General features: G+C 44.1%; 1 protein-coding gene across 1 annotated transcript; it reads left to right on the forward strand.

Annotated features, from left to right (window-relative positions):
- The first annotated feature begins 754 nt into the window (after positions 1-754).
- Positions 755-4,221, forward strand: LOC124522361 (zinc finger protein 474). Its single transcript, XM_047093805.1, has 2 exons — positions 755-929; positions 4,070-4,221. The coding sequence occupies exons 1-2, from the start codon at positions 755-757 to the stop codon at positions 4,219-4,221; spliced, it is 327 nt and encodes a 108-aa protein (XP_046949761.1).
- The last annotated feature ends 6,797 nt before the right edge of the window (positions 4,222-11,018 follow it).

An 11,018-nucleotide genomic window follows, 5' to 3' on the forward strand; every position in this document is an offset into this window, starting at 1 on the left:
TTGGGAGGTGATCCCAGGAAGCCCCAGTAGAGTAGTGGGAGGAAAGACAGGGAAGAGAAGGAAGTCTGTACAGTGTGTGAATGAGCACCTGAGCTGCAATCCCACGGAACACTGCGTGGAATCAGCCTCAGTAAGGGAGTGGCTATTTATCCACCACCCGCTGCTTGTGATTGATTAGCTGCCCTGTCTATGGGTGGAGCCTAGACCAGGTCAAAAAAGGCTGAGAGTCACAGGTACTTGCCAGAGGAAGTTGTCCATGTGTAAGGGAATGTGGGAGGGTACCCAATGTCTGTTCTAAACTCTCCAATGACACTTACAGCTTTAATTCTCAGGGATATTGGCATACTAGAGCCTGAGTTTAACAAAAAGATGATTCAGACATGATTTATTTCTGTAGTCTCCTAGCATGGAGAATAACCAGGAGATAATTAATCAATAATTATTAGATGAGAAAACACATTTTATAAGAAAAGCCAGTTTGTAGAACTCTAGTTAGTTCTTCTTTATTTCCTATCATCCTCCCAAACCCACATCTTCACACACACCCCACTCACTCAGATGGTATGGTTTATTCTCTTAAGTGCCACAAAAGTTCAATTTACCTGACTGGTTGAAATTAGAAAACCAAAAACCAAAAACCAAAAAAAAAAAAAAATGTGATTGTCTAGCTAATTTGAATGTACTATAATTTTAACGTATAATTTCTACACCTAAACTTTATCTAACAGATATTTTATATTACTTGTAGCCAGCAATGATAAGGCGTCCACCAACAATCATCTGCTACATTTGTGGCCGTGAATATGGAACAAAATCCATTGCCATCCACGAGCCACAATGTCTGAAAAAATGGCATAACGAAAACAACTTGTTGCCCAAAGAGTTAAGGAGATCAGAACCCAAGAAACCAGAAGTCAGGATCATTACTGGTAAGTTTTTGAAAAGAAAAAAAGAAAGAAAGAAAGACTTGAGCGCACATGGGGAGAATTTTCTCTGTGAAATTTTAAGAGGAGAGGTATTCTTTTCTTACTTATTCAAACATCAGGAATCAGCAACATTTACTGTCTTCATTATAACTGAATAGGAAAAATGGTTCTAGAATGCCTGACCAAGGTGCCTTCAGACGCTGAGACATAAAGACGCTACTTCTGGCAAAACCATGCAAGGAGAGGGACCCACTGAAATTTCTTGTATTTCCCAGAAGTTACTTTCCTATATTATCAAACATGATACTTAAAAAACATGAAACCTCAAAAATCTTTCAGGGCATCTGGAGACGTGTTTTCAAATAGGAATGTGTCTTCGCATTCACAGAGCAGGGTACCAAACTCAAAGTGTGCAGGGTCCACTAGCCGGGGTATAAAACTGAGTAAATTGATCCATGTGTGACACGAGGGAAGCTGAGGACCATGGGGAGCTGGAGAATTATGGACTCTCTCCAAAGGAGGCAGCTGGAAATTTAGCCTAGTGTGGGCATAGTTTTCAACAATACAAAAGAAACTGGAAATCTAGAAATCTGTATGCTTTTTTTTTTTAATGTTTATTTATTTTTGAGGGAGAGACAGACACACAGAGTGTGAGTATGGGGAGGGGCAGAGAAAGAGAGGGAGACACAGAATCTGAAGCAGGTTCCAGGCTCCGAGCTGTCAACACAGAGCCCAACGTGGGACTTGAGCTCACAAACTGCGAGATCATGACCTGAGCTGAAGTCGGATGCTTAACCGACTGAGCCATCCAGGCACCCCCAGGCCCAGAGCTTTCAAATTTTGCAACTAATACATTGTAAAGCATTGCACAAGCCAGATGAAGCTCCATAAACTGCCATGCATGGCCTCCCCACAGAGCCTTATGCTTACTCATTTGGGGTGAGAACAAAGTCGTCCAGAGACTGTTTGCCATGCAAACTCCAACTTCCTCCTCTTATTTCTCCCATTGTCATTTTCTCAGCGGATCCCCTCATTCCCCTCAAGGGAAAACCATTCTTGGTTTTAAGAAAAGTTATCATCCAACCCACCAATCCCTCATGTGTAACTGTAGACTGGCGTAGCCGTAGGGTACCCCAGAAGTCATTACCATTGATTAGTCCAAAGCCCTCTTGTTAGAAATGTAACCCAAGAGGAGCGCCTGGGTGGCACAGTTGGTTGAGCATCTGACTTTGGCTCAGGTCATGATTTCACAGTTTGTGAGTTCGTGCCCCGCGTTGGGCTCTGTACTGACAGCTCAGAGCTCAGAGCCTGGAGCCTGCTTCGGATTCTGTGTCTCCTCTCTCTCTGCCCCTCCCTCACTCATGCTCTGTCTCTCTCTCTCCCAATCTCTCTCTCAAAAATAAATAAACATTTAAAAAAAAAGAAATGTAACCCAAGAACCCACAGAGTGGAATCTAGGTTGTCATGACAAAGTTCTAGAGGCTACAAGAACCCATTTATTCACAGCCCTTACCAAGGGGAGGACTCTTCACACAGGTGGGAAAAGAGCTCAAGATGAACACATCCATCCATTGAAATTAGAGCATTTGCCCACAAGGATGTTGTTTATCTCATTGGAACTCTCTTCCCAGCAGTTCTCTGTGTTTTCAAAAAATCTGTTTTCTTCACTTTTGACCATATCCGTTTTTCTGCTTGAGCATAATTATCACAAGTCTAGAAGATCAGAGAGTAATGACTGGCTTGAAGGCCCTCGGGGATTCATTAATCAGTTACTACCCACAGATGGAAAAGGTAGGCCCCGTAACTGCCCTCTGCAACTTTCCTCTTGGTCCCATGCTGTTTCTATTTCTGAAGGCATCCTGCCTCAGGAGGTAGAGAGAGAATCCCCATTCTTGTTTCCATCCCACAGACTTACTGTGGTCATGAAGTCCAAATAACCCTTCCTCCAGATCCAAAGTCAAAGTCATACTCAAAAACTTTTAGCAACATGATGAGTCATCTCCAGTGAGACTCCGTGAATACTCTGGAATTTTTGAATCCATAGGAAAAGTCATGAGTAAGGAGAAAGTCAGTGCCATTTTATTTTTCAACAGTCTTCAAAGCTCTCAAAATTCATATCCTGCGTAGAAAGTGGTATTTGGTTTGTCTAAAGGAGAAATACTAGGCTGTGCTGGGGTTCAATTTTTCATGGAGTAAAATAAGGAACATTAAAAGTAGCAGGAGAGAATCTGAAGTTTACTATGGTTGTGTGAACCATTAGGAAGAAGTCATAGGAAAATTGCCCGGGCTTTAGTGAAGAAATATATTCTGTTAAAATGATTTTTTGTTAAGTATGTAATTTATGTTTGAGTGCCTGGCTACATTTGGGGGGGGGGGGGGTTGGGGCAATTCTAAGACACAGTCAATTTAATGTACTAAAGTCATTCTATTTAAATAAGGTTTATCAAAGCTAACTCCCACACTGTTTCTCTAAAATAAAGCCATATGCCTTTTTTCCTATGCTCTGCCAATGAAGATTATACATCTCTCAGGCGTCTTGATTGTTCTCTTAAGGACGCTTCTTTTCATCAGGTTAACTATTCTGTTTGCATTCTTTGGTTTAATTATTTAAAGAATCTCCACATTTATGACCATGAAGAGATGATACATTTTTAGGATATCATTCATCCTAAATTCACCCTAACTGTCAGTGTTGGCCTTTAAAAACATTCCACTGAAGGATTACAGAAGAGGAAAGTACAAATACATGTTCTTTTCCCTTTGTAAGCTTCTATTTAGAGTCAATTGAAAGAAGGCCAAAAGTTATATTTGCAAGATAATCATGTGTAAGCAAAGATGTTAATAATTAGTGAAGAATGCATATCATAATACATAAAACAACTCCTTTCCCTTTTTAAAATCCAAGGAGCGAAAAGTCTCTGGTTCATAGCTCACTTTTTATTCAACCCCTGAAAGAGGGTTTGGAACAAAAAGTATGATTTGTTTAAAAGCCTCAGTCAACAGGTATTTCCTGAAAATATTTTCCATACAAAGTAGAGTATGGTGCTCCAGAATAAAAAAGGATCCATTTTTACCATTTTCTTCTTTTCTTTCCTTTTTGGTCCTGTTTTCTTTTTTCTTCTTCTTTTTCTTTAACTTTCCAGCCAAAGGTTTCTATGATCTCGATGCCTTAAATGAAGCTGCTTGGACAAGCGCCCTGAGCCAGTTGGTTCCCTGTAATATTTGTGGGCGTACCTTCCTGCCAGACAGACTGATTGTTCACCAACGATCCTGTAAGCCAAAAGTCGCCAAGTAAAGCCCTTTCTCCCAGCAACAGTGTTACAGGACTTAGATCCTTTCAAGAGAGATGGGGGTACGGAGGGAAGGAGAAAAAGGAGGCGAGGAGAAGAAACAAGAAAAACTGAAATTGTCACGAGGCTGTCTACGGGAAGCCAGCTGGGTGCTTGGGTGGCACGAACGTGACCGTGATGTGGTGGGCAGGCGCTCTGCCTTCAGCAAGCAGCTGCGTGCATGTGCACAGACACACGGGGGGCTGTGTCACACTCTGTCAAGCAGAATTACAGTGGGCCGCCCCTCATGGGGGCTGGCTTTTTTGTCTCGAGAAAATTTCAGAGCCAACTGTTGGTGTTTTTCCACCATTCTCTCCCCGCACCCACCCAGCAAGACTTTGAACTTCACAGTTAGGTCTCTTATTATTCTGGGAACAGAGGTTTCAGGTGGTCATTTCAGGCAACTCCTTAAGTCTCAAGAAAAACTGGATTCCTTCCCATCCCTGTGCTTTCTGAAATAATGTACCAGTCCCTGTTTCCTCCGATCCGGGGAAAAGTTTTTAATTGAGCTAGTGATTGGGAATCTTTTCTCTGTAAAATCATTGCATGACAAAGACGTTCAAAAAAGAGCTAAGGAGTTCAAGTACTAGAACGATGTCTAACTCATACTCCCTTGCTAAGAGCAGGAAATGCTACAGAGAAATTTCAGAACCGGTTCCAGCTTCATATGTCACAAGATTGCTACAGCGCCATTCATCAAATGGGTGGAGGTTAGCTCCTTCCTTCTATAGGCGAAGTCCAGAGAGTTCTCTCTGCCCTCACAGGGGCTTATAGGTGTTTTATTGTTGAGGTCTACAATCTTGCCAGGAAGTTCTGCACCACCCCACCCACTACCCCTGCAATGGGTTGTGAAACTGCCCTGTATTTTAGGCCTTGAATGTGTATTCATAGGGGCAAGGCTCTCCTGGGAGGAGGCCAGGGTCAGGGAGGTGCTCTGCCCAGGAAATTCTGCTCCCCCTCTGGGCAGTTTTGCTTGAGATCTTTGTTCCTTTTATGGCTGAAGTTCAGAGCCATTCTGGATCCCCTGGGTTCCTGCAAACCTTGCATTCATGACCTAACCCAGCACATTAGCTCCACATTCTACAAGCAAATTTAGTTGACCTAATGTTTTAGTCACACATCTCCATATTATAAGCGGTTAGGTTAAGATGATTGCCCTAATTGTTCTTTTTTTTTTTTTCTGCCTGTTCTAAAGGAAGAAGAGGTTAACTTTTCAAATAGTCTTTAGATAACCTCAGAGAAGATTACCATCTTGAGAAAGACAGCACTTAATGACCCGTTGATGGTTTAGTTCTTTTATTTTGCGGGCAAAAATGACATTTAGTAATGGAGTTAGTATAGCGTGAGTCAGACTCTGTGCCTCGTGCTTCCCATACTTCAGTGTATATAAATCTCACATCAACCCTACAAGGAGACGTTATCTATATTTTACATCCGAGGAAACTGGTATTTAAATAGGTCAATAGCTAACTAGAGGTCACACTGGGCTGGAGTCGAGTGAAGCAAACTCGCGACCGTTGGAATTCCAAACTCATACTCTTTGCCAGTGCTATTTGTGTGATGGATGTCATCACGAACACAATGAACTGTACTAACCAACGATCTGCCAGGTGTGATTTTTTTTTTTTTAATCCAGTGTTTAGCACCTAAGGCAACTGGGAATCTCAGCAGGCTTGTAGTTTTTGCCTGCTGGAATTTTTGGTCAACTGTGGAGGTGAAAACAGAAGTCGGAACTGCCCTCGCTGCCTTGCAGAGGCCACTGTGCCTTCTGCTAATGGTGGAAGCAGTCAAATGGGGGAAATAAAGCAGAAGTGCTGGTCTCAACTTTGAAAGCAGTTGCCTAAAAAAGACATCCTTATACACATTTCTTTCAAAGCATGACCAAAAAAAAAAAAAAAATCAAAATAAATGACTCTCTGAAGGAATTATTGGGTCTGTGAGTTCTTTTTTTTTTTTTTTTAATGTTTATTTATGTTCGAGTGAGAGAGAGAAAGAGTAAGTCGGAGAGGGGCAGAGAGAGAAAGGGACAGAAGATCCAAAGCAGGCTCTGCACTGACAGCAGCAAGCCCGATGCGGGGCTCGAACTCAAGAGCCACGAGAGCGTGACCTGAGCCAAAGTCGGATGCTTAACCGACTGAGCCACCCAGGCGCCCCAGGTCTGTGAGTTCTTGAAGTGGGAAACATTTCTGCCTCCAGCTCTGCCGCAGCTGGCCCGCAAGTGGTCCGTGGAATTAAATCCACAGCAAGGTCAGGAGATGACATCAGTCCAAGAGTTCCTGTCTGTTAGCAAGGCAGGCAGTCAAGATCTCCCCATTGCTAGGAAAGAGCTCACCTGTTCTGCCACCTGCCCTCCTCCCAATGAATTCATCTCTGTGCAGATATTCCTACTGTCCAAAGAAATCGGTAGGTGGCCCTTCCGTGAGTTGTGAACTTGAACCTTGCCGTGGTCCCCATAGATACTCTCCTAGAGGATGACGAGCAGATATGAGATGAAGTTACTCGGAGCTCTTACGCTTACACTTATGCTTACGCCCACAGGCAGGTCCTGGTGTGGGGTCCGATAGTGTTACAGGCATCGGCAACAATACACTCCCCCCCCTGCTCTGTTAACTGCTGCAGACTTTCATGAGATTTCCCTTTAGTTGACGTTGCTGGAAGACTGCCAGGATCTCTTGATGCTCATTTGCACATTCAATTCACATCACAGTTGCAGGGTATGTCCTATCAGCAGGGGATCCTGGGGACCGAACAAGCATGTCCTAGTAGGGGTGTGGAGAAGAAGAATCTCCTCCTGTGAGTAAGCATGGAAATCTGGGAAGAGCTCCTTTGCAGAGACTCTTCAGGCAGCCCCATCATAATGGTTTCTGACAGACAAGTATTTCCAACTGGGGTCTCAGGGATGGCTCCCAGATGACGCTGCTTCAGCCTGAGGAATACTGACCCAGGTCTCTTCAAGGAAAAAGAAGCTGCTATTGACAAGCAGAATCATTTGTGGAGCAGGGAGGCGATAGAGAGCAGATATCCAATATCTTCTACTTCCTGAACACCAGAAAACAGCCCTCGGTTTTTCTGTCCTTGTCCACTTTTGACATTAGTAGCATTTCGTCTCAATACCCCCGCCTAAACCAGTCCTCGTGGCTTTAAGCCCACATCCGGTCAAGGCTGGAGGTTCAAGTTCAGCTCCTTCCGTTCCCCCACTCCTGAAGGATCTTTTCTCCCCTGTGGGGACGGTCCCCCTTCCTTTATCATTTGTGACTTTCCCAGTGACCCAGCATCCGGCCCACGTGAAATCCCCTGTCTGTTCTGCTGATGCTCCCCACTCTCTGTGAGCACTGTGGTCAGAGACGAGAAATGACATGTTCCAGCACTTGGAAGAAACAGACTCTTCGGAGAAGCAGTGACCCTTCCAGAGAGGGCCAGACTGGGGGGTGTAGAGAGAACATACACCAGGATAAACCCTTCACATAGGACGGGGCACCGCTGTGATTTCTTCTGCTCGAATTTTGTCATCAAAAGACTTAAATACAACTCATAAAAAAGTATGATGAAGTCCCATGTTCTCAACACCCATGTAAAACTTTCTTCTTGAGATCCTGGGGTTGAACTTGAGTGGTTTAAATGTCAGCTACTAGTCCGTGAGGTAAACGAGGAAGATGAACAGGCAGAGAGAGTTGTTGAGAGCCTGGGATATGAGGGTCCACCTGAAAACGCCTTTCAATTCTGCTTATGGAAACATGAGACGAAGCCAGCAGTGGGTATAATCTAACTTCAAATGTGATTTGGAAAAAAGTGAAACCTGACCTAGACGTCTTGGGGCCAGGTCCTATCACTGATGCACATTGGTCACCTATAGGTCAAGGGTTTTCAGATAATTCTCAGTTGAGAGTATGTTATACAAAATAAGAGCCCCCCCCCCCAAAATGTTGATGCCCAGCCCCAAAACTTCTGAATTTGTCGCCTTACGTGGTAAGAGAGATCTTGCAGATGTGATTAACACCTTGGAGTGGGGAGATGACTTCACATTACCTGGATGGGCCCAATCTAATTGCATGACTCTTTAAAAGTGGAACGAGAAAGGGGCGCCCGGGTGGCTCAGTCGGTGAAGCGTCTGACTTCGGCTCAGGTCATGATCTCACGGTTCATGGGTTCGAGCCCCGCGTCAGGCTCTGTGCTCACAGCTCAGACCCCGGAGTCTGATTGGGATTCTGTCTCTCCCTCTTTCTCTGCCCCTGCCCACCACTTGCACTCTGTCTCTCTCAAAAATAAATAAAACATTTTTAAAAATTAAAAAAAAAAAAAAGAAAGGAAAGAGGTGGGTCAGAGACATGGCAGCATGAGAAAGATTTGTCACCCCACTGCTGGCTCTAAGATGCTGGCAGCTGTGTGCAGGGACCGGAGAGAAGCCTACAGGAGCTAAGTGTGGCCCCAGCTGACAGCCAGCCAGGAAACGGGAACCTCAGTCCCATAACGACCACTTGCTGGGGTCTGTCAACAACACAAATGAGCAAGGAAGCACCTTCTTCCCCGGAGCCTCCAGAAAGAAATGCTACCCTGCCAACAATTTGTTTTTATCTGGTGAATCCAAGGTCGAACTCCTGACCTGCAGAGCTGTAAGAAAATAAATGTGTACCGTGTAAGCCAGCAAGTGTACAGTCATTTTTGGGGCAGCAACAGAGAACTAATAGAAGGAACATCTATGTGGCACAGGGAGGACCAGTAAAACTCCCCATCGATCGGAGCTAAAGTTCTCACATCCGTGTGGGATGCGTTAAGACAGCACAACCGACATTTCAGTCGGGGTAGATTGCCCCAGGGGACTGGCTCCAAGATTTGCCACCCCTGAATCCACAGTGATTTTGTAACACCTCACATTCCGGACTCACATTTTCAATGTTCTGTTTAATCATTGTGAATTTTAATGTTCTGTTGTATTTTTAACCACAAAACTGATTGTCAAACGGACATACTTGTTTTATTTATTTTTTTTTAATTTTTTTTTCAACGTTTATTTATTTTTGGGACAGAGAGAGACAGAGCATGAACGGGGGAGGGGCAGAGAGAGAGGGAGACACAGAATCGGAAACAGGCTCCAGGCTCCGAGCCATCAGCCCAGAGCCCGTCGCGGGGCTCGAACTCACGGACCGCGAGATCGTGACCTGGCTGAAGTCGGACGCTTAACCGACTGCGCCACCCAGGCGCCCCCGGACATACTTGTTTTAAAAATAATAGTAGGGGCGTTTGGGAAGCTCAGTCAGTTAAGCATTTAACTCTTGATTTCGGCTCAGGTCAGGATCTCAGGTTTCATGAATTTGAGCCCCACATCGGGCTCTGTGCTGTCAGCATGGAGCTTGCTTTGGATCCTCTGCCCCCCGCCCTCTCTGCTCCTCCCCTGCTTGCATTCTCTCTCCCTCTCTCAAAAATAAACAATGTTTTAAAATTATGTAAAAAATAATAGTAAATGGACAGATGGGGTTGAATTATTTGGTCATCAACCTTTCGGGCCAATAACCCCAATGGTCCTGCCCTGCCCACCTATCTGTCCTTTCTGTGGGCCATAGAGAGAAAATCACCACATATTCTGAAATGGCAGTTACTGCTATAGGAATCTCTAAGGAAGGTACTGACTGAAAAATAGTCAAAACATCCAAACCCAGAAAGTGCAGGTAAGGTTTGAACAAATCCCAAAGCTCCGTTATGACTTTCCACCGGCTCTCATGAGGGGCCATCCGCAGATCTAAAAAGTAGGCTAGGCCATTCATCAAAATAACTCACTTCAAATGTAGGGAAAGGGTGGGAAAATGATCTGAGGACTGGTATTCAGCCAATTTGTCAAGCAAGAAATTTGCCTTTAATGACTTCATCTCCCTTCTTTGAACCTTCTGATTCTCTGTCAAGGATTCTCAAGGATCTTATGGTCACACACCTCACCCACTGCTGCCCAGGATTCTGTTTCTGTTGGATCAAAAACTCAAGTTCTCCATGCTATAGATATCCCTCTACCTCTCCTTCAAAAATATGCCCTTCGAGGGGCACCTGAATGGCTCAGCGGGTTACGTGTTTGACTTTGGCTCAGGCCATGATCTCATTCATGGTTTGTAGGTTTGAGCCCCCATTGGGCTCTGTGCTGTTCGGATTCTCTGTTCCCCATTCTCTCTTCCTGTCTCTGTCTCTCTCTCTCTCTCTCAAAAATAAACATTAAAAGAAATCTTCTCTTTGACTTTTTTACTGCCTGTCTCCCTTTCTCAACTTTTCACTAGATATTTCAGCAGAAATAAATTTGAGAAAGTCATCTACGCTAAGGGGATCCTCAAAGAGAATGGTTTTATGTGCTATTTCTTCCAGGTGATATTGTTGGGGTTTTTTGTGTTTTTTTTTTTTTAATTCTAGTGTAATTAACATCAGGTGTTGTAATTATTCTACAAGAAGCTTCCTGGAAATATTAGGCCTTTATCCAAAGTAATAAAATATGTGTGGTGGAATTTCAAACAGAATGTCGAGTGAAGAAGGCATGTGGCAGGGGTGGGAGGGTCTCTCCTTGACCATAAGTGTCCCTCATCACACCTCACAGACCTCTGCCAACTCCATATCTGAGTAAGGACATCTCTGACAGGCATCCATTTCTAGCTCCTGTTAAGTGTAGACTAACTGATGTAATAGACCGAAAACATAGTGGCTGAAATAACACAGAAACTTCTTTCCTGCTTTAAATGGAGCACTGGTCAAGCGTATGATTTAGTGAAGTGTCTCTTCTTCATGAAATCAC

Source organism: Lynx rufus, unplaced genomic scaffold, assembly GCF_022079265.1.
Source record: "Lynx rufus isolate CCGP_SWC_20201006 ecotype Redwood Valley unplaced genomic scaffold, mLynRuf1.p SCAF_1, whole genome shotgun sequence".
NCBI lineage: Eukaryota > Metazoa > Chordata > Mammalia > Carnivora > Felidae > Lynx > Lynx rufus.